The sequence below is a fragment of the Trichoderma gamsii genome (assembly GCF_001481775.2).
Source record: "Trichoderma gamsii strain T6085 chromosome Unknown Scaffold_51.2, whole genome shotgun sequence".
Lineage (NCBI taxonomy): Eukaryota > Fungi > Ascomycota > Sordariomycetes > Hypocreales > Hypocreaceae > Trichoderma > Trichoderma gamsii.
Genome location: NW_020171388.1, coordinates 112850 through 134743, shown reverse-complemented (window position 1 = coordinate 134743; position 21894 = coordinate 112850). Strand labels below are relative to the sequence as shown.

Sequence of the window (21894 nt, the reverse complement as noted above, 5' to 3'; positions counted from 1 at the left end):
CTTTGGCTGTTTCTGCTCATGGGGTTCGGACATGGATCGGTGGTGGTGGGTGCCGTGCTGAGAGCATGTATGTCTCAAATGCTGCGATGAGCCGGCCTGTGGTGTTCACAAGATCATCACCACCACCAGTGCTTATGTGGATTAGTATTGACCTGGAAACAATTGGCTGTCACTGGACTTTTGCTGGATTCATAAGGTAGACATCGCCGTAGACTTTATATCTGCTCTGTCTCAGGTGTCTTTGCACGTGACGCCATTCATCAGAGCCGCAGAGAAGACAGCATCTTTGCAGTCTTGTTTCAGACAGTCCAAATAGCATAAACCATGCATCGCAGTCAATCAATCATTTGCCGACATTAACTTTTCCACTCTTCGTACTCTGCCCACACCAGACAGCCTTTCCCAGCTGTTATTAAGTTTGGCGCCGCCTCTGTTTCTCGTCCGCTACAGCGGGCCACCACGAGTAATACAAGCGCAGAAGCTACTCGCAGCAGATCGTCTCTGCTCTGCACTCTGTATGGCGGGGCCATTACAGTCAGCGCTTCAATCTCACCAGCCGCAGCCCCAAACCACACCGACTGGCTGGTTAGAGGCGGTTTCAGAATCACCAGAGCTGTGTTTATACAGCCAGCCAACAATCGCATTATCTCGACAGCTCCTCTCATAATAGAGCTTCTTCTGAAGAGCTCGTGTCTCGTCCACTTTGCAAGCAGTCTGAGCTGAATTGACTTCGCCATCAGTCCAGAAATATTCTCCATATACCCCTTGTCTGGCTCCAAAACCGCCAGGGATCCCCCGCCACTGCCAATTCACCTTGCAGGAAGACAAACGCGCGCGACCATCCTGCCCCCCTTGACTCTGCGTCCGAAGGCGAACCGACCCTGTCCTTTGCACCAGGTTCCCATCATCGTGACAGAGCGACAGCCGACCCAAACTGAGTCTGAAGTTGCGAGCGGCTTGCAACTCCAGGCCTGTGTCAATCTCAACTCCCGCCTTTTCGCCACACCGACTTGCTGTGCCAAATACCCAGTCTTTGCTGCTGCCACCGCTCCTCCCTCGAGCCACTCCCAGTGACGACTGCGACACGGCCGATTTCCCCGAATTCGAAAGGTTCGAGGCCTGCCGGTAGCTGAGCTTGCCGGAAGCGCATGGCATCGCCATAGCGGCGCTGAGCTGCAGGATATTGTTCTCGGCTGGGCTTGCGTCGCGCGCATCAGCGATACTAGACGGCATCATGAGCACCGATAGAATCAAGGTCCCGCCCAATGGGGTTGAATTCAAGACCATCTTGTCGCCAATTACCCCTACGATACCCACCACACCCTTCCTGACCAGCTTTACGCCGCTGGTGACGGTCGTTGGCTTCCATCATGCGCGGGGCCCCGAGGTTGAGAGTTGGTTTGGAGCTGAAGAAGGCGTTGATCCGGCCGTCAAGTATGGATGGACTCTGCTGCCGTTCATGGCGCTGAGCGACGGAGCGCATGCGTATGTCATCAATACTGGTTTTAAATTGTTGCACTGCGAATACTAGGACGATTTGCTAACTATCTGCCATCAACAGCTCGGAAGAAGACTTTTCCTACTTTACGTTGCTGCGACCCGAGACGGACGATGAGCCGGCGACATCGCTCTTTGGTATATCCTGCACTCGCCAGCTCGATTCGTCGCAGCTTATCAACCGGCCTGCCGATGTAACTCGTTCAACCGTCCAGAAGGCGGTTGTCGTCATCGCCGACAGTCCCCAGTTCTTTGGCATGCTGAGACAACGCCTGAGCGTAGTCACACAAGCATGGTTTGCGCAGCGCGAGTTTACAGATGTCGAAATCTTGCACAGATTCCAGGAAAGCCTCGCGGATGAAAAATCTCGGGGTATCTTGCAAGAAGAGGCGCAGCGAGATTTGTACCTGGGTATGAGTCTGCGTGAGCTCATACACGAATTCAAATGGCAGGCTTTGGTGCTGCTCAAATGCTGCCTTCTTCAGCCCAAAGTCAGTATAAGTCACGTTCCTTGAAAGCCATTCGCGGATACTTGCAGTCTGTGGGAAAGAAGGCGTGCTAACAATCAGTGCAGATGCTTTTCTTCGGATCGCGATGTGATCGGTTATGCATGGTCCAATTTTCTCTTATTTCATTGATACCCGGACTCATTCGAAACCTTCAAGATTGCGCGGATCCTGAATTAAACAACTACGAAAAGAAGCTGGCGCAGGCAACGAGTCTGCAAAGTAGCAATCGCAATTCACTTCTAACGTTCATGGGACTGCCATTACAGATATTTGGTAAAGTATGTGCTGCAGCCCGCTACTAGGCTCCCTCTAAAGAAAATCCTCTTCTCACACGCAAGTAAACTTAGGGAAGCATGTTTGGCCCATATACCCCATTACAGCAGCTCGATCTGCTGGCCGACGTTGGCACCAAATCATACCTCGTTGGAAGCACCAACTCGCTTCTTCTCCAACAAAAGGACCGCTATAGCGATATTATCATAAATCTCGATGACAACACCATCAATATTACATCGCCTTCTCTGAAAACGGCACTGGCGTTGACAGCGGCGGACAGGAGATGGATCGACAACTTAACCCACGCAGTCAATGACACTTGGGACGAGTCCAACCCAAGCACACCAAAGACGATGCAATATGCCGGAAGCGAAGAATACATTAGAGCCCAGTTTGAAGCCTACATCATCGGACTCATATCCTCAGTCAAGTTCCACAACTATCTCACCACAAATGCCGCTGCCCTTCGCAACACAGCAGAAAGCGATCCCGCCGTCGACTTTGGACTTGACTGGGTGGAGGCCTGGGCACGCACAGAAAACTATCGCATGTGGGACGCTCACACCGATACAAATCTCTTTTCTGTCTCCGAGCCGAGGCACCCCTGTGCCGGTGGCCTTACCATCGAAGATGTTCAAAGACGCATAGCGGAACAAGTAAAAGACCTTCACCTAGATGAACGCCTCGCCCAAGGTCGTGACATTCTGGGACGAAACTTTGCTGCTGGCCGAGAGAAGGCATCAACGATGCTGAATCGATTGTATAATGATATGGAGCAGATGCGCGAGGCACAGCGTCGTCGTGCAGAAGAAGCTGCCAAAGCCAATGGCAACGGCAACGGCAACAGCAACAGCAATGGCAATGGCAATGGCAATGGCAATGGCAATAGTAATGGCAACGGCAACGGCAACGCAGACGCCTCCAAGGCGCCAGACACACCAACCGTGAGCAGCAGAGCCAGCGCTTACATGGCCAGCTGGACTTCCTGGGCCGGCGAGAAGCGCAAAAACAGCGGATGGGGTGCAAGCTGGGGTAAAAAGAAGGGCGCTGACCAAACAGCCTCGATGCCCACGAGCCCCATTGAAAAAGACTACCAGTTTGTCAACATGATGGGTTCGCGAGGCAATTCCACAGAGGCCTACAGGCCAATGACACAGGGAAGCTTTAGTGAGAGCATCCTCTCCGCCGCAGACAGCGACCGGCCTGGCACTGGTTCCTCAGGCGCCGATGCGTCAGCCCCTTTGACACAGTATCCTAGGGAGTTTGACGATGGCTTCCACGAAGAGTCGGTGGTTGGCAATGGCGGAGCGAAACTTAGGGATTGAGAACAATCTTTGATGTGTGAATTAAAGAGGGAGGCTATCGATTTGTTTCTTATTTGCTTTGATTGATTGATTGCTTATTTTGTTCATAATAGCAAAAAAGGGAAGCATGACTTGGTTTTTTATATATAGGTATATAGATAGACAGCTTTTATTTGATATACGAAGCGGACGACGGAGGACACTGGACAGAAGAAAGTGAAGAATGAAAGAAAGAGTTAGGGAAATAACAGGACATGATGAATGAGAAATGGTATTGATGGGGTTTGGGCTGCTACATTGGAATTGGAAAACAAGGTACTTTAACCAGATGAATACATATATCAAATATCTATACACAAAGCACATCGATTACCTGTGAATTACTGAAAACCATACCAACAGGTTTTCAAAATGAGTCTACTAATATATGAGACACCTACTACACAAGACACATATTTCAGACACAAAAGGTACTCAACAGAAGCACATCCAGAATTCAAGTCACAGATTCTCTATTAAGATACCATAAGCATATCACCACCATGAAGAAATAGGAGAAGCTAAGTAGGGAGAAACATTTGCACGTAAAAAAGAACATGAAAAGAGAAAAAAAAATGGCCCATGCCATAGCACCGCTCCTGCTAATTCCAATCCCAAGACAACCTGAAAAAGAATCTACGGATGATATAATAACCGATCTTGTAGTGCGGGGGGAAAGGATGTAATAATAGTTTTGTTTTTCTTTCGGCCTTTAAACATGCCTATATCGATGGCGACAAAGGGGGGAAAACGTGAAGCAAAGAAGAATGCCCTGTTAACAAAAAGCTCCGTAAAGATTCTACCGGAGACAGGATAAAAAACGAATAATTTATGCTAAGTAGCCCAATTCATCGTCGTCCAGACGCTCCAGATACTCCTTGTCCAGGAGAATTTCTATGCACTTCTTGATATCACCAACCTTGGGGACGAAGCGGGAACGGATCTGGTTGATGGTCTCGCTCACTAATTGCGTGTGCTTCATCTTCTTTCGAGCCTTCATGATACGGACAATCGCAGACTGTTGAATAGGGATTAGCATTTTGGTATTTTCACGATATATGAATGGGGGAAGGGAATAAGCTGGCTTACCTGCAAGACTAATTTGCGGTCTTCTTCGATAGTCTTGTTCGTCTCGACCTCTTCCTGCTTCGCCTCCTTGACACCACCAAGGTTGAGATTTACTCGTATCTTTTTGCTCTTGAAATCATAGTTGAGACGGAATGCCTTGCCAGGCCCAGGCTTATCGCCGCCCTCCATCAGTAGCACCTTGGCCTTGAGAATAACAGCTAGTGCCTGATCGAGCACCTCCGAGCTCAGCGCGGTAATGGCAATAATCTCTTCATATGTATTTGTATCCTTTTCGTTGAACAAGAGGAGGATCGACATTTGATAGATTGAGACCTGGAAAGTATAGGGCGTCTTGCTGTTCTTGCAGTAGCCGGCTTTGACTTCACCCTTGCAAAGATGCCACAGCCAGGTTAGCTTGCGGCCATCATGCTTGTGCTTGTAGAATCGAACGAATTTCTCAATTTCCCCGTTAATTTCCGCGGGCGGAGTAAAGTGAGTGCTCGGGGGCGTCAATGGCCAGAAGCCGGTTCCCAAGATGGAAAAGGTTGAGTCTACAGCCTTTGGATTGTCGTAGCTCTCTAGATGCTCTTTGAACTCCTTGTTCAGATCCTTGGAAATTTGCATATCTTGGAACATACGCTGAAGCTTGTTGGTGTATTCAAAGCCACAAGCCTCTTTCAACTTGGAAATCATGCTTGTCTCGGCATCATCGGAAGAAGAGTTGCTGTGCACCAGTCTCCTGGCCAGCATACGGGAATAGAATTTTTGGAAGACATCCTTATCCTCAATGTACTTGAAGACGGTCATAATCTGAGACAGCGTGCGCTCCAGATCGGCCTCTTCGATGCTTGTGGTGCTCTTGCGCAAGAGAACATCTGTGTACTTGGCCAGCAATTCGGGCGATTTGTTGGAGCCGGACTTGCACACCTCGTTGCGGTTGACGAATTCACGGCAGGCATTATCTAGAGACCGTGTAAACTCAGGTTCATCGTTGAAGGCTCGCTTGACCAAGCCTTGGTACTGAGTGTGAATCTCGAGGAGGGCATCGACGTAGACCTTAGGTTCCAACTTGTCCCCTTCAGACGACTGCACTTTTTGAACAGCGGCCAGGCCTGCCTTTCGGACATGAGTCTCAAATCTGGTGCGTAGTGGATCCAACCCATCGGGAATGCGAGATAGCAAACTATACATCCTCGCCATATCTTCTTCCCGATCATTGTCCAGGAGCACCTGAAATTCTTCCCGGAGGAGTGCCGAGTGATCAGCGATGAGTGCCTGGTTACAGCATTTCTTCAAGGGGATGGCTATGTCCCCGTGCAAATACATGTTGACACGCTCCTCTTCTTCGGCCAATCGCATTTCTGCTTTCTTCATATACTCGACGACGCTGTTCTCAGCAACGAACTGCTTGGATTCGGCTTGGTAGAATTCCTTGGTAGCAGCCAAAAAGGGGCGTTCGAAATGGAAGCGGTAGACGTCGAGCGTGGACTTGGAAGGATCGGCCTCGTCCAGTCCGAGAGAGACAAATGAATCGACGACCTGTTTTATCTGGCCGTATTCAATTGTCTCACCACTTCTCTGCTTCTCCACCAGTTTGAGAACGGCATCCATGACCTTTTCGGATACCTGCTCAAAGAGCACCTTTCGCCATTGAACAAGATGCAGGGTGTACACATCGTATATGTTCTTCTTGCCTTCGTCAATCTCGCGTTTGACCCAGTGCCTATTAAGATACTGGAACAAGTGGTGAATATATTTCGCAGCGACGGTATATCGGTTCCACTCTCTTATGTAGTAGGCCAGCAGGGCTTCGTCTGTATGCGATTTGGACGACTGAACGAGGGCCGCCAGGTGTTTCTGTAAATACTGAATTAGATGGTTGTAGAGATCTTCACCTAGCAGATGGGCTATTCATCGAGAAGAAGGAGGCAAGCATGTTAGCGAGAGTTTGACCTCAAAGGGGGTTGAATGCAGACGAACCGCCACGATGACTAGTGGTCATGCTGGGGCCGCTGAGGCCAACGGCTTTTTGTGAAGTGCAGAAGTTATGGACGGCGCTGTGACAGTGTGAGCAGTCGAGTTCTGAGTCTGAGCGAGAACACAAGGCGAGAAAGAGGAACAAGGTTCACGAGGCCACGTACGTATACACTCCCATGTACATTTGCATGTCCATGCCCTGCTCGAGATCGGTCATGATTCGGGTGATGCCATCCTCGAGGTACTTCCATCTGCGGCGGCGGTCAGTATCTTGCCAGCGGTCCGTATTGCCCGATCATCGGCTCCGACTCACGTCGCATTGATGTCCTCACGGTTGGGAACCGGAGGCATCCCCATTCTGGTCACCATCGTGAAGCGTAGAGCGTAAGGCGGGGTGAAGAGTGACGCTCTGCGGCTCGCGTGGGTGGATTGGTTGGCAATGTATGTAGCAGACGGGCCGCCTCTTCAGCTCGGGACGATCGACGAAATGAGGGGAGTGCTAGAAATGGAGATAGAAGTAGGGCCTTGCGTCGATCGCAGCGCCGTGATGCGTTGGAGACAGGCAGCGGGCTCTCGGGAAGCCTGTTTGGGCGACGAAACTCAGCGGTGATGCTCACGCCTCATCAGCCGGAGAGGCAGTGGGTCGCTGTGCGGATCAGAAACGGGCAGATTCACACGCGGCTGGGCTCGACGCGAGGAATAAATGGACGAGAGTTTGCTGCTCCCTCGACTGGACTCGCTGCAACGACCGAAATGGGTTGAGAGAAGGAGGAGGAGAGAAGTCCAGGGAGGCTGCGAGGAGCTTGGCCAAAAGACGTAATGATGAGGGATCAATCAGGCAGTAAAGCCAAAGTTGACTCTGCTAAGGCTGCTGTGCTGGTGCTGGAGCAAAGTGCAAGGTGCAAGGCTCTAGGCGGGCCGTAAGCGGTTAAGCGCCGGTTTCTGCCTTGTCCAGCCGCCTTTTTCTGGGCCGCCTTTGTGCCTGTTGGTGCAGTAAAGTAAAGTACTGAAGAAGTGACCGCTTTGCTGGAGCTGCCGGCTGCTGCCTTGGACAAAGGGCAACGATAATAGTAGTAGGTGGGGGAGATTGAGATGAGCCCACGCAGAGGTGAAGAAGAATAGATATTCTTTTTAGGGTTCAAACGAAAACAGGAAGTTTCGAGTCCACTGTCTGTGGCGGCGTCTGTGATGACCCGCAGTTGACTGCGCGGCGGTGGTACGGTAGAATTAAGCCACATGAAGTTTATAACAAACTCTGGCTTGGATATGATTGTCGCCGCTGGATGTTAACAAAATTTGCTAAATATAGCCGCAGTTCTTGAACACAATCAAAGGTACTAGATCTAGTATCTCTATTTATCTAGGCAGGTAGTTAGATATGATAGCATCTATAGTAACTGCTCGAAAAACGAACTTTACAAGGCAAAATTAACAATAGTGCAATCTTTATCTCATGTACAATATTAGTTGGATGGTATATACAAAGGCCATCTCGCTCGTCTATTGAGCAGAGCCAACCATCTAATTCATCAAACCTCGCTCAGTTCGTAACGGTAATGCATGTTAATCCCACCGCTTTTGTAACGCCATACAGGGCCTGGCTTTCCAAAGACTCTGAAAACGCCGACAATAAGACCCACCCATTAAGAACAGCAACCCAATCCCGATATATAATGTTTGTACAGATGTGTGCGCTGTTGATGCTTTTCAAATGCATGGTGTTCTGACACTTTCTGGCACTCTGGCGCTCTCATCGCATTTCCTCCTCGCGGCCCCCCAGCCGGTCAACCACTCGGAATATATTGACAGTCAAATTCACAGTCCACGCGACAAGGCCGAGAAGCATGACGGATGCAAGACCCTCAGATAGCCCCATTATATCCTCGTCCCCAAATTCGTGGTAGATGACGTGCTCAAACGCTAGAGCTGTGCAGGCTGACTTGAAGATGATGAAGAACAGGTCGAGTAGTATGAGAGACATCTTGGAAAAGGCAGAGCGCAGACCAAGCGGCTTCCCCGTATACTCGTCCCATATCATGTATCCGTTGAAGGGAATAGATACGCAGTCCACCACAATTGCAAAGACGGACTGCGTGCGCTCAGCGCCATCGCCTCGGACCCTGGTGTCCTGCTCGGTCCTGATGGCAATGGCCAAGGCTACCGTGGACATGATGATGACGACCAATCGGAAGACCAAGGGGGAGAGGGAGCTATTCAGTATTTGGCGCCACATGCGTTTGGAAAATGCAGATTTGCGCCGCCGGTCGTGCTTATGATCGGCTGTGTTCAAAGGCAACTCCATTTCCTTGTTGAAGTTGGGCTGCAGCCGGTTGAGAGCCTCGATGTCGATGACTTCACTATGTTCGTTGCGCGGGCGTCCCCAGGCCGACGAACGTATGAATTCTGCCCACGTGACGGACGGTTGTTGAAACGTCGAAGGATGGGACGAAACAATGACCGGTTCGGCGGTTCGAAGGTGGTCCCATTTCCTGCCTCGCGCGTCTGCCCGCCCATATTTGAACAGGTGTGGTATGCGGCCGCGCTCATTCTGAGGAGGGCCCAGCTTAGGATCATCCCAAGAGACGAAGCCGTCCTTTGAGACTCGTCGTTGGGGTGGCTGAGGGTTGGAATTGCGCTGGGGCGCGGCAGAGGGCCGAGGAGGGTTCAGCAATCGCCGTTGTTCGTCGGTGATCGGTCGTCCCTCATCGTTGGTGACAACCCAGGCTATGAAGAGAGAAAGGTGTCAGTATTCGCTTGTGGTAGCCCGGAGTCGCCGGTGAAGTCGCAAACTGAGCCTTACGGGGTATTGTCCGCGCAGTACGCAAGCGAGGATTTGTAAAGTCGGTAGAGGTGCTCGTGGAAGGGGGAGATCTGGACGAGGACGACGGCCCAGCCTCCGTCTGGGGCGTCGAAGACGTCATAGTTGTTTCCAGCGCTGGTAATAAAGATGCCGTGTGAAGTCCTATTGTAAGTGAAAGGCGGCGCACACGCTTGATGGGCTCGCGCTGGAGGAAAAGGGATCAGTAAAACAGCAATTGGCGTGCTAGGGAGGCGCCGCCTTGTATAGGGAGACGTGAGGCTAGAGTAGCATGTTGGATGGAAAGGTGTGAGGCTTGACGAGAGTGGAAGCACGAGGTGCGGCGACAGGCTGGAGAGACGCTGAGCCGATGGTCACACGCTTTAAGGCAGAATCTGGCAGGGCATGCACGAGGCACGCCTGCCAAGCCTGTCCGGTGGAGAGAGCTGCGAACCAGGGGAGCCGTAAAGCGCGAAGAGCATCCGCAGCGGTGCTAGCAGGACTACGGCTAGCAGCAGACTCTGAAAACCGGGATGTCGAGATTCTCGGCGCAGCTGGGCCGGCAGAGCTCCATATTCTCCGGAACTATAGAAACGGAAGAGAAAATACTGCTGGAGAGGCGCTGATGCTAGGGCCAACCGGAGCTAGCCCTCAACTCACCGCAGGCACTAATCGGGGCGATCACAAGCTGTTCCGGGTCCCGAGAGCCTCTGGGCGACCCATGACGCTGGAAAACAATGGCAAGATGTTCAGCCAGCGCCGGATCCGGGTGGAGACGCTCGAACATGCATGAACTTGGTGCTACGGCTCACCACCGTGGACAGCAATACGAGGGAGATACCTGTCAAGACTTGCATGGGGCAGTACCAGTACGATGGAAGTGTTTTACGACAGCTGCATGCAGTAGAGATGGCTGGGTTTTCAGAAGCCCTCTTGGCACTGCGCGAAGCACTAACAGCACCTAGCGAGCTCGACTAGATCCTCCACCTTCAATTTTGTTGCTCCATAATCCCAACTATGACGGCACAGTCACCAGCCGCCTCAAGTACCGGCGGTACGTACTGCTAGTAGGTAGTACTACCTTACCTTACCTTAGTACTAGTACTGCTGAGCTGCTGCCGCGGCCCATTTAACACGTCACCTGATGGCGCGCGCCTGTTTTTCTCTTCCCTGCCCAGGCGCGCAAACTCCAGGCGCTAAGCTCGCTGTTACGGCGACGGTGACAGCTGGACGCGGGCTCTTAGGCGCCAAGCTGCAGCCCAGTTCAGTACAGCCTCGTCTGGACAGCTCAGATTGGGGGATGTCCATCAAGCACCAGCGTCGCTTTGCGTGCATTGTTCGCGCTGCCGCACCATCATACTCTTGTCTTCTTCTTCTTCTTCTTCTTCTTCTTCTTCTTCCCCTCTTTATCTACTTCTTCCCTCAGTTTCTTCTCTTCTTAATCGGGGCGTGCCTGCTTATCGCTTCTTTCTGTTTATCTTCTACTTTTTTTAGTGCTTGCATTTGGCGCTGTCACCGCTCGATTCTTCCCTCCCAGACACAGGCTGGCCATCCATTCAATTCTTCCTCATCGCGCTTCTTTGAGCAACACAGTTCTTTTCTTTTCTTCACAGCTCTTACGGAAACACCCCGTCATTCGAAGCACCTCGAGTGGTTCCAATTCACTGAGCCGGCCAAAAAAGCTGCACCCACCCACTTCTGTTTGCTGTTGGCGCTCTCGCCTACACAATGAAAAAAGCAGCAGCCATGCCGGCGTCGTTGAAGGAGCGATCAAGTCGGCTGCAGATGTTTGCTCGACCCAAATCCGACAACGACGTCAACACCATCACAAACATCGACGTGACCACAACTGCCGCAGCGCAGCAGAATCGCGAGCCAGTGCGCTATCAGAGCTCTGCTCCGGGTCTCGCGTCCGTTGCTGAGCGAAGGGAGCTGGCGGACAGCGCTCGAGTGCCTGTGCCGAATGGAATTGCTCGCCAGCCTGCCATACACCAGCGGAGATATAGCCAGCCTCCGCCCGAATCGGTGCAGCAGTCTCATTCGCAATCTCCATCCAGCCGCCATATCGATATCTTTACCGGCTCCCAATTGGGCGACAGCTTCATGAATTCAGGCCTAACGACGCCGATGTACGAACAATCAGAGGCCGAACCGGAATCAAAGAGGAACACTATCGCTGTTCCTGCCACTACATCTGCTGCTCCCACTATCAGAGCTCCTCCTCGCTATAATTTCGACAAGAAATTTCCTTCCAGCGGCGGTCTCGCTTTTCAGATTGGCGAGGATCTGCGAATGAAGGTGGTGCCGGTCTCGGGCTCCAAGCATCTCAACCCCTCCTACATGAACGACGGCTTTAATAGAGGCGCCGCCAATGGATATAGCAGACCCGCCCCCAACTATCGAACAAACTATACTCGACCAGAATCATCGCCGGAAAAACAACCCAATCTGGCAATGCGCGAAGTTAGGCTTCGGCATGTGCCAAGAACAAAACAAATTGACTATGACGATGGGCAAAAGAGGAGCGCATCCCCTGCCTATGACAGCAGGGGGCGATTTACGAGGGGTAGAGAGGAGGATACTCGCCCTGTTTCCAGATTCCAAGGCCTGGCAGAGGTTGAAGTGGGAGGCAGAAGGATAGAGGTGATTGATGAAGACGAGAATGGAGACCAAGATGATGGCACGTCTACCATAGGCGGCCGTGAGGATGGACGAGAAACTTCGCGGATGAAGAGACATCTCTTATCGCCCCAGCGAGCTGTTCTTGAGAACGCCTTTACAACAACGATGCCACCTTTTAGGCCGTCAGTGCCAAAAGATAAGAAGCGGAGAAGAGAGAGCCTTGATTATGATGACATGGCTTTGAGCAACATGAACTACGCTGAATTACAAAATGAAGCATTTGACTTTGACCCCTCCAAGGTAACGCCACATGTTGGCACAGGCGGTGGTGCTGATACTCTCAACGCGAAGCTGGAGCAATATCAACACCAAACTGAGGAAGAACAACACTCGATGTTTAAGAACATGAACGCCGATGACTGGGAAGAAGCTGGTGACTGGTTTGCCGACCGGTTTGGCGAGATTATGCACAAGCTGAGAGTAGCCAGACGGAACAAGCGGCGGATGATACAGGAATTCGAACAAGAGGCAGCCTCTCGGGAAGAAGATGTACGACTGCAAACAGAGACAATCGACCAGAAATTGTCAAAAATGAAGCAAGACGGCCTCCGCGTGGTCAACGCTAGGGAAGGTAACCAGCAGGTCGGCAAGTGAAATTTGGCTGTGGTTGATGAATTTTCATTTATTTTTGTGCATTATTTGTCACCGGCACTTTGAAGCAGGAGTTGGGCGTACTCGAATGAGGTTTTATCCTACTTTTACTCTTCTTTTTTTTCTTTGTTTCTTTACCCGTCATGGCTCCTTGTTAGGCCCGACTTGATGAATAGGCCAAGCGCCGGCCGTGGTCTGGGGTGCACCTCTGAGCTTAGGGGAATGGTAGCGAGGCAAATAGGGCGTTGAGGGTATCGAACGGTCGATTCGAGGAAATAAAGATTGCTGTGGGATATCATGGAAATTTTTACTAGGGATTTGGTCATCTTGCGTTATCTAAACTTCTACCAGTCTCTAATTGAAGACACTATGGAGAGAATAGAGAAGAACAAGACTTCTCTCGTCCTTTTTCTCTCTGTTTTACCCTTCCTCAGTTCCAGCATGCTCATCGTGATCGTGTCGTGATTCTCCGTCAGAGCCTAGATCTCAACTACCTGCTTCACCCTTCTATCGCGGCCAACGATCATCCTCAGCTGGGCTCCGGGCCTGCCAGGCAAAAGCCCATTACGCAACCCCTCCGAGTAAAGTTCATAAGCCGGATAATACGCATCCACAAACTTGACGACCTGCTCCTTGGTCATGCCGGCGTTGGAGTCGCCCCTCGCGAGGCGGAGATGCTCCTCCTGCTCCTGGCGCCAGTCGTACACGTACTCGATGTTCTCAGAGTCAATGTGCAGAAACGCGCCAAACATGTCAGTCACCTGGTCGTATTCCTTGAGCTTCTCGTTGATGGCTAGCAGATGCTCTAGACGATGCTGGTGGAGAGTTCTGCTTGGAGAAGCGTGTTTTGCTGTGATGGCCGAGGGGGCGATGGGGCGGAAACCGACGCACCAGCCTTCGAGGATGATGACTTGGAGAGGAGGAGAGTTGCTGTTGCTGTTGATGGGTTTCCATGATGAAGGGGGGAGACGGTCGCCTTGGCCGGAGAAGAGGGCCTTGTCGTATTGGGGGAGAAGAGTTGCTTCGTGGCGGAGGAGGGAGGAGAAGACGGATATGAGAAGGGGGATGTCGTGGGTGCCTGAGTTGGTGAAGTAAGTTTGAGTGAATTGAACGGTATTTACAGTGACGTGAAAAGTCTTGATGAGCTGAAATAAAGGCAATGGAATATGTGATAGTATGTGGGCAGTGCGTGTAAGTGACATACCTGGCTCCCCACGAACCTGCCACAGCGCATTATCAGGATTCGCCCTCGCCAGGGCCACCTGGTCCTCATGTGTCAGGTAGAAGTCGTCAATGCTGCAGACCAGCGTGGGAATGCCCTCCTGCTCGAGGGCTGCGGCGAGGGGCACGACGAGGGTGGATTTGCCGACGCCTTGGATGCCGTTGAGGCCGATGATGAGGGGCGGCGGCGGTTGTTGAGATGAGGCTTGTTGGCGGTGCAGCTTGAGGCGGTTTAGGATGAAGGGGATGCATATTGGGGATTTGTCGTCGGTGAATGGAGGGGGCATGATTGTGATGCTTTTCAACGTATGAGTTGTATTCAAATGGTTTTGTTATCTGATTTACTTTCATCTATATAAATGAAGGATGATTTCTACGTGGTGCCGCTGCCGTTATGAGAGGAGCGGGTAATACTACGCCGTTGCGGCAGCTCTAATATCCGCTTCGGAGCAGCTGCCGGTCCCCGGAGCCGATGATGGGTATGCAGCTTGGCTTCTAGGCCTAGTGCACACGCTTATAGATTGTGGAGAGGCATGACCTGTAAGTACTACTAATAGTAGTAATAGTAGTATATATAGATGGCCTGGGGCATGCGAGGCTTGTGTGAGACGGCGATGCATTTTATAGGGCAATTGGGTAATATACGATGGATAGTAATCCAGCACTGGATGCCAGGCTATTACATCACTGGCCGGCAAGCAGCGGTAGCGTATCCAATACGGCACAAGCCAAAGATGCGATCCAACTGCTAACAGACAGACGGCTGACATGGACACGTGAAGGACCCAATCCTCACTTACAAGCCCAAAAAGTATCGATGCACCAACCAACTCAATACCTGGGGATACCCCGGATTTCAAAAGCATGTGAAGACGCCGCCTCCAGTCTCTCTACTCTTCCCCATGTCCCGCATCCAGCCTAGCGCTCGCTCCCCGAAAATCCCCTCGGTCTCGGTCCAAAATGGCGGTTGCTGCAAGTTCCACGGTACCCGCTCCACGCAGCTCAGCCGAGGCATCGACAGCTTGACCTTTTCCTGCGGCTGCGGTGCTGCTTGACCCGGGCCGTCCGCCTCTTTTCGTGTTTCTGATGTGGACTTAAAAGAGAAATCCTGCCGACAGCTTTGACATCACATCGACGCTTTTCTTTTCTTCCTTGTGCTATTTCCCCTTCTTCTACTCTCTTCTAGATACCCCCTCCATACCTCTTTTGCTGTTTCATTCCACCTCTCTCTTAACAGCATAATCTTGTTGCATCAGCGTCGCTTGTAGACAAGCTTCATTCCACAACACCATGTCTGAGCAGCTGAGATACGACGGCCAGGTGGTGGTCATCACCGGCGCTGGCGGCGGTCTGGGCAAGGCCTATGCCACCTTTTTCGGCTCACGGGGCGCCAGCGTCGTGGTCAACGACCTGGGCGGCTCATTCAAGGGCGAGGGAAACTCTACAAAGGTCGGTGAATCCATATCCATAGCTGGGTGCAACAGCGCACTCTTGACCTCTTCTGCTCACAGTGTTATTTCTAGGCCGCTGATGTCGTCGTCGACGAGATCAAAAAGGCTGGCGGCAAGGCCGTGGCCAACTACGACAGCGTCGAGAACGGCGAGCGCATCATCGAGACCGCCATCCAGGCCTTTGGCCGCATCGACATCCTCATCAACAACGCCGGCATCCTGCGCGACATTGCCTTCAAGAACCTCAAGGACGAGGACTGGGACCTGATCATCAAGGTGCACGTCACCGGCGCCTACAAGTGCACGCGCGCCGCCTGGCCGCACTTCCGCAAGCAAAAGTACGGCCGGGTCATCAACACGGCGTCGGCCGCGGGTCTGTTTGGCAGCTTTGGCCAGACAAACTACTCTGCCGCCAAGCTGGCCATGGTTGGCTTCACCGAGACGCTGGCCAAGGAGGGCGCCAAGTACAACATCCTGGCCAACGTCATTGCTCCCATTGGTATGTTGGCAGAAGAATGAAGAAGGAGAAGAAGAAGAAGAAGACTGACTGAAGCGACTCAACAGCTGCCAGCCGAATGACCGAGACCGTCATGCCCCCCGATGTCCTCAAGGCCCTCCGCCCCGAGTGGATTGTGCCGCTCGTCGCTGTCCTGGTGCACTCCAACAACACCGAGAACGGCAGCATCTTCGAGGCCGGTGCTGGCCACGTCGCCAAGCTCCGATGGGAGCGATCCAGCGGCCTCCTGCTCAAGGCCGACGACTCCTACACGCCCGGCGCCATCCTGAAGCAGTGGAACAAGGTCATTGACTTCTCCAACCCGCAGTACCCCACCGGCCCCAACGACTTCCTGGGCCTGCTGGAGGAATCCATGAAGATGGGCCCCAGCGAGCAGGGCGAGAAGCTCGACTTCACCGGCCGCGTTGCCCTCATCACCGGTGCCGGTGCTGGTATTGGCCGTGCCTATGCTCTGGCCTTTGCCAAGTACGGCGCCTCCATTGTCGTCAACGACCTCGTCAACCCCGACACCACTGTTGAGGAGATCAAGAAGCTCGGCGGCAAGGCCGTCGGTGTCAAGGCTTCCGCCGAAGATGGCGAGGCCGTTGTCAAGGGCGCCATCGACGCCTTTGGCCGCGTTGACATTGTTGTCAACAACGCCGGCATTCTCCGTGACAAGGCCTTTACCAACATGGACGACAACCTGTGGAACCCCGTCATGAACGTGCATCTCCGCGGCACATACAAGGTTACCAAGGCTGCCTGGCCCTATTTCCTCAAGCAAAAGTATGGCCGTGTCATCAACACCACTTCCACCTCTGGTATCTATGGTAACTTTGGTCAGGCCAACTATGCCGCTGCTGTAAGTTATTGATATGATGTGTTTCAAAAACATATAGCCCAGCTAACATGTTGTGAAACAGAAATGTGGTATTCTGGGCTTCTCCCGTGCCCTCGCTCTCGAGGGCTTCAAGTACGGCATCTACGTCAACACGATTGCTCCCAACGCCGGCACCGCCATGACCGCCACCATCATGCCCAAGGAGATGGTCGATGCCTTCAAGCCCGACTACATTGCTCCTCTTGTCCTCGCCCTCAGCAGCGACAAGTGCCCCAACCCCACCGGTGGCCTGTACGAGGTCGGCAGCGGTTGGGTCGGCAAGACTCGATGGCAGCGAAGCGGCGGCCACGGCTTCCCCATCAACGTTCCCCTGGTTCCCGAGGAGGTTGTTAAGCACTGGGAGAAGATTATTAACTTCGACGATGGCCGCGCAGACCACCCTGAGAAGGCTCAGGACGGCCTGGAGAAGATCATGGCCAACATGGAGAACAAGGTATGAGAAACATGATACGCACGATATCTTTGCAAGACTCTTCTTCATTTCCCTTTAATTCATGTCTCTCCATCTGCCACCCTTTAAGCAGATCTGTATCACCACCACTACTACCATCTATCAAAACCACTTGTACATATTGGATAGCCGCTAGAGATGAAGAAGAAGAAATGTTACACAGAATGAAAGAATGAAACCTTTTTTTAATGACTCATGCAAAGAGAAGACCCGTGCTAATTTGTGATTTTTCCTTGCTTCCAGCGTCAAGAAGAGAAACCTGCCGCCAGCAATGAACATCTTACTGCCATTGCTGAGGCTCTCGGAAAGGAGGGCAGCCCTACCGAGTACAGCTTTACGGACCGTGATGTGATTCTGTACAACCTTGGTGTTGGCGCCAATCGAAAGGAGCTGAAATACGTCTTGTAAGCCCATCTCTACGTGCCCGTTATCATGCACCAACACATCCATATCCCAAGACGGAGCATCTCTTTTGCTAACTTGCCATCTTTCTCAACAACCAGCGAGGGCGCAGAAGACTTCCAAACCCTCCCTACCTTTGGCGTCATCCCCCCCTTCAGCGCCGAAATGCCCTTTGACTACGACGCCATCGTCCCCAACTTCTCGCCCATGATGCTCCTTCACGGCGAGCAGTACCTCGAGATCCGCAAGTTCCCCTTACCCACCTCCGGCCGCCTCCTCTCGCGCGGCAAGCTCCTCGAGGTCATCGACAAGGGCAGCGCGTCCATTGTCAAGACCGGCATCACCACCGTCAACGCCGAGAATGGCGAGGACGTCTTCTACAATGAGATGACGGTCTTCCTTCGTGGCGCGGGCGGGTTTGACGGGCAGAAGAAGGGTCAGGATCGGGGTGCTGCGACGGCGGTCAATGAGCCGCCTAAGAGAGCGCCTGATGAGGTTGTTGAGTCGCCTACGGGGGAAGACCAGGCTGCTATTTATCGCTTGAATGGGGATTATAACCCTTTGCATATTGATCCTGGGTTTGCCAAGATGGGAGGCTTCAAGGCGCCTATCCTCCACGGCCTGTGCACTTTTGGCGTTGCGGGCAAAGCTGTGTATGACCGCTTTGGTGCATTCCGCAATGTCAAAGTGAGGTTTGCGGGGCCGGTGATTCCTGGACAGACGATTGTGACGGAGATGTGGAGGGAGGGTAAGAAGATTGTGTTCCAGTGCAAGGTGAAGGAGACGGGCAAGGTGTGTATTGCGGGAGCGGCTGCTGAGTTGGCATAATGGCCTGGATCAGTAATTTGCTGTTGTTATACTTATGGATATCATGAATGGGATATGTAAAGATACGGATATTTATGCAGCTTCAAGTTCAAAAAAACGTTTTTCTCATTTCACTCTGTAAAAAAAACCAAACAGTAAACAATCTATCCATCCATTCATTCGTGCCTGCGTTCGTTCGTTCGTTCATTAATCAAGCTTAAGCCATCCATACCCTCCATTATACGTCAAATGATTCCAGTAAAACAAAAGCGCTCAAGTTTCCTTATACAAGGAACATGTATATCCATGCTGTCAAGAATTAAAGAAACAATCCAGCTGTTCAGGAAAAAAGGGAGAGAAAGGGAAGGAAAAAGAAAAGGGGGAAAATTAACACGGAAATAATAAGCCGTATAGTAAAAGGAAAAATGATAAAAAGAAATTAAAAAGTTGATTTGTCCTTTGTAAGTCAAGCGATGAGAAAAGAAGTAGAGCGGAATTTTTGCTCTTCCAATTTCAACAAGCAGCAGAAAAGCAGCCTTAAAAGGGGTATTTCCAGAAAAGGGTGTTGGATGGATACTGGGTGCCCATATAAGTATGCTCTTTTTGAAGAAGAAGAAAGCGTCAAAGAGTTGTGATATTTCATCCTCCTTTTATGCAGACGCCTGACTTGCATGGGACGCTGCAAGAAAGCAATATTATTGATTGTATCGTCCGTCTTGGTAAGCTTTTAAACACTCGTCGCAGAAGCAAATCTTTGAAAAGTAATGTAGCGATTATGGGTATCGGAGGAAAACTTCAAGAAAGCTCCCGCTGGCTGGCTCTATGTGCTCAGCTGCTCACACAAAGATCGTCTCAACAACAACATCCAAAAACTCCCCCAGCGAGGGCATCCGCCCTGCCGACAGGATTTCCTCGATACTGCCAATGCTGCTCAGCCGTGTCGCTATGCCCGTTTCTAGAAATGCCTTTTCCGGTGTCGAAAGGTCTCTCTTCTCCGTGTCTTTCCACTTTTGCTCTGCCTCTTCGCGGGCCTCCTGCAGCACCTGGTCGACGTCTTCCGACTCCCACAGATTGCACCGGTCACACTCTAGACACGGCCGCGGGTCGCCGTCGGGTCTGAAGTGATCGCAAAAGTGCCGGTACCCTTCCTCGGTGAGATCGGCGCGGCAGACGTAGCACATCTTGTACCCACAGGGACAGGTGAGCTTGTTGCAGCCTGCGTTCTTGACAAACGACGTGTTGCAGCGAGGGCAGACGCGTTTGATGGCCATGCTCATGGCCTGCTCGACCTGTGTTCGTAGCGCAACCAGAGACGACTCGTTGCAGACATGGATATCCGTCCAGGTCTTGCTGCACGAGAGACAGGATACTCGGCCACACTCAGGGTTCTGACAGGCAAACTGGAGTCCGCGTCGGCGTCGAGTGTGTCTGCCCATGGCGCGCTTCCACTCTGCTGATATCCGCATCCAGACCGCCCCCGAGGAGGTAAATGCCAAAGCGGCGACAAAGGAGAGCACAGCCAGAGGAAGGACGAGGACAACGCAAGTGAAGCATAGGAAGAGGAATAGCAGGTGGAGGATACCAGCAATCCGGATTCGCATTCTTGCCCTCTTGGACGGCATGTAAATGTCATCAATCTCTGCGTAGCTGCAAAACGGACAGTGTACCAGCGACAGCCTCGCAGCAATCAAAGCATGTTCCGCAAGCCGCTGGTCTAGCTGATGCAGAATCTCGGCACCCTTCTTCTCTTCCAGCATGGCCCTGCACATGTGTTCGGACGAGATGTAGCCAGAGCACTGATCCCGGCCGACAGCCATGCACCTCAGCGTCCCCGTCTCGGGGATAATGCTGCTCTGCCAGCCTTGGCCAAAGACGGCCTCCTTGAGTGAGAGCTGGACGCAGCGGAAGCAAATCATGTGTGCGTCCTTGTTGCAGTGCGTAAACTCTTCAAAAGGGGCGGTGGTGAAGCAGCACATGCACTCGTGAACTGCGCCTGCTTCCTCGGCATCATCATTGTTCAGCCGTATCGCCGCAGCCCGGTCTTTATCGATTCGATCCTGTCTATCCTTTTCCTTCAGCGGGCGGACGAGCGCATCGTAGAGTTCCCGATCAAGCTCGGCGTTGCCCGTGGATCGTATCGTGGGTATGCTCGAGCCCTGGCCGGTGGTGCGCCAGCGGACAAGAGGGTGGTTATCTGCCTCGCCCGTGGCCACGGGCTTGCGCCTCATGATGAACGACGAGAGGGTGAAGCGCCATGACTTGGACGAGAGCGTCACGAGCGTCCTCCGAGCGTCCAGGTATGAGTAGTTGGACTCGGCCAGCACCGCGTTGATGGTGGACTTTGACAAGCCTTTAAACTCCTGCCACGCAAGCGTCCGCACCGCGTTCTTGTAAGCGTCGCTCCGGAAGATCTCTGCCCTCGGCACGAGCTGACTGACGACAATGGCCGCTTCTGCCTGTGTCTTGTCACCGTCTCCATGCTGAATGATAATACTGCCACTGTGCCTCTCAGGGCCGGCAACCTTCCATCTGCCCTTGACCCACGTAGCGCGGTTCTTTAGCAGCGCATCGGCCACCAGAGCAAGCCTCGACTCGCCATCGAAATTGCCGAGCAGCTCGCGGAAGACCTCGATCTGGATATCGGGAAACGCCGCCGCCAGGGCCTCGAGGCAGCAGTTTAGCTCGCGCAGGTCCGGCCGTTCGGGCGGGATGCAGGGCAGCTGGGCCTCATCGTGGATATACTCGGGCGGGATATCACCGTCGACGGCCGGGACAGAGCGCGCCTTGCTTGAGGACGATGCAAGGGAATAAGTCGACCTATCGTTGGAGGAGAGCAGCGCTGGCAGGGGCATGGCGGATGCTCATGCTGCAGCGGTGCCCTATGGCATGGGCTGGGTATCAGACGTAGGGGCCTTTGCAGAACCCGAGTCTTGGACAGAGGACAGTGTGCTCTGCTAGTTGTTGTGGAGGCGCAGATATGGTAATGATTTGGTGGTTGCAGTGCTATGTATGTATTTTGATGGGAGGAATGATAAAGACGGTGCCTGTATACCAATGGAATATTAAGATGGGGATGGCAATAGCGGGATCCGAGGAGCGCGGCGGCGGTGGATTACTTGGAGCCTACAGGCTATGCCCAAGCCGTAGTAGCACCTACAGGTGGAGAGCACCTTGAGCAAGGTACGGGGTACTGTTAGCAGTAGCGCGAGTACCGTACCCATAAGTCCAGTCCCTGAACAGCAGCAGCTTTACACCGTATCATGGAGCGAACATTGCGGGAGTAAACACATGTAGATATCTCTACAACACACTTTGTCTTGAAATGAATGCTGTTCAAACCAGAGCACATTAGACCTTCAATCAGCCATAATATGGGCTTTCGCCACTCAAAGCCCTCTATATCTAGTAGTGAATCCTTTAGGCAG

At 52.4% G+C, this 21894-nt stretch overlaps 8 protein-coding genes across 8 annotated transcripts; 3 read left to right on the top strand and 5 right to left on the bottom strand.

The window, feature by feature from the left end:
- Window positions 1–1234: 1234 nt before the first annotated feature.
- Window positions 1235–3607, top strand: TGAM01_v209801 (hypothetical protein; the record flags this gene model as incomplete). Its single annotated transcript, XM_018808607.1, has 4 exons — window positions 1235–1485; window positions 1562–1988; window positions 2072–2284; window positions 2354–3607. The coding sequence occupies 4 exons, from the start codon at window positions 1235–1237 to the stop codon at window positions 3605–3607; spliced, it is 2145 nt and encodes a 714-aa protein (XP_018658148.1).
- An 847-nt stretch (window positions 3608–4454) lies between these two features.
- TGAM01_v209800 (Cullin 1) lies at window positions 4455–7039 on the bottom strand (the record flags this gene model as incomplete). The annotated part of the gene is made up of 5 exons (XM_018808608.1): window positions 4455–4643; window positions 4715–6600; window positions 6674–6750; window positions 6835–6921; window positions 6984–7039. The coding sequence occupies 5 exons, from the start codon at window positions 7037–7039 to the stop codon at window positions 4455–4457; spliced, it is 2295 nt and encodes a 764-aa protein (XP_018658149.1).
- Window positions 7040–8420: 1381 nt separating this feature from the next.
- On the bottom strand, window positions 8421–9591 carry TGAM01_v209799 (hypothetical protein; the record flags this gene model as incomplete). Its single annotated transcript, XM_018808609.1, has 2 exons — window positions 8421–9394; window positions 9471–9591. 2 exons carry the CDS (start codon window positions 9589–9591, stop codon window positions 8421–8423), a joined length of 1095 nt encoding a protein of 364 aa, XP_018658150.1.
- A 158-nt stretch (window positions 9592–9749) lies between these two features.
- TGAM01_v209798 (hypothetical protein) lies at window positions 9750–10254 on the bottom strand (the record flags this gene model as incomplete). The annotated part of the gene is made up of 2 exons (XM_018808610.1): window positions 9750–10021; window positions 10128–10254. The coding sequence occupies 2 exons, from the start codon at window positions 10252–10254 to the stop codon at window positions 9750–9752; spliced, it is 399 nt and encodes a 132-aa protein (XP_018658151.1).
- Window positions 10255–11195: 941 nt separating this feature from the next.
- On the top strand, window positions 11196–12743 carry TGAM01_v209797 (hypothetical protein; the record flags this gene model as incomplete). Its single annotated transcript, XM_018808611.1, has 1 exon — window positions 11196–12743. One exon carries the CDS (start codon window positions 11196–11198, stop codon window positions 12741–12743), a length of 1548 nt encoding a protein of 515 aa, XP_018658152.1.
- A 476-nt stretch (window positions 12744–13219) lies between these two features.
- TGAM01_v209796 (hypothetical protein) lies at window positions 13220–14248 on the bottom strand (the record flags this gene model as incomplete). The annotated part of the gene is made up of 2 exons (XM_018808612.1): window positions 13220–13818; window positions 13945–14248. The coding sequence occupies 2 exons, from the start codon at window positions 14246–14248 to the stop codon at window positions 13220–13222; spliced, it is 903 nt and encodes a 300-aa protein (XP_018658153.1).
- Window positions 14249–15251: 1003 nt separating this feature from the next.
- TGAM01_v209795 (peroxisomal hydratase-dehydrogenase-epimerase) lies at window positions 15252–18490 on the top strand (the record flags this gene model as incomplete). The annotated part of the gene is made up of 6 exons (XM_018808613.1): window positions 15252–15410; window positions 15485–15911; window positions 15977–16770; window positions 16832–17242; window positions 17504–17664; window positions 17764–18490. The coding sequence occupies 6 exons, from the start codon at window positions 15252–15254 to the stop codon at window positions 18488–18490; spliced, it is 2679 nt and encodes an 892-aa protein (XP_018658154.1).
- An 815-nt stretch (window positions 18491–19305) lies between these two features.
- Window positions 19306–21321, bottom strand: TGAM01_v209794 (hypothetical protein; the record flags this gene model as incomplete). Its single annotated transcript, XM_018808614.1, has 1 exon — window positions 19306–21321. One exon carries the CDS (start codon window positions 21319–21321, stop codon window positions 19306–19308), a length of 2016 nt encoding a protein of 671 aa, XP_018658155.1.
- Between the last annotated feature and the right edge of the window lie 573 nt (window positions 21322–21894).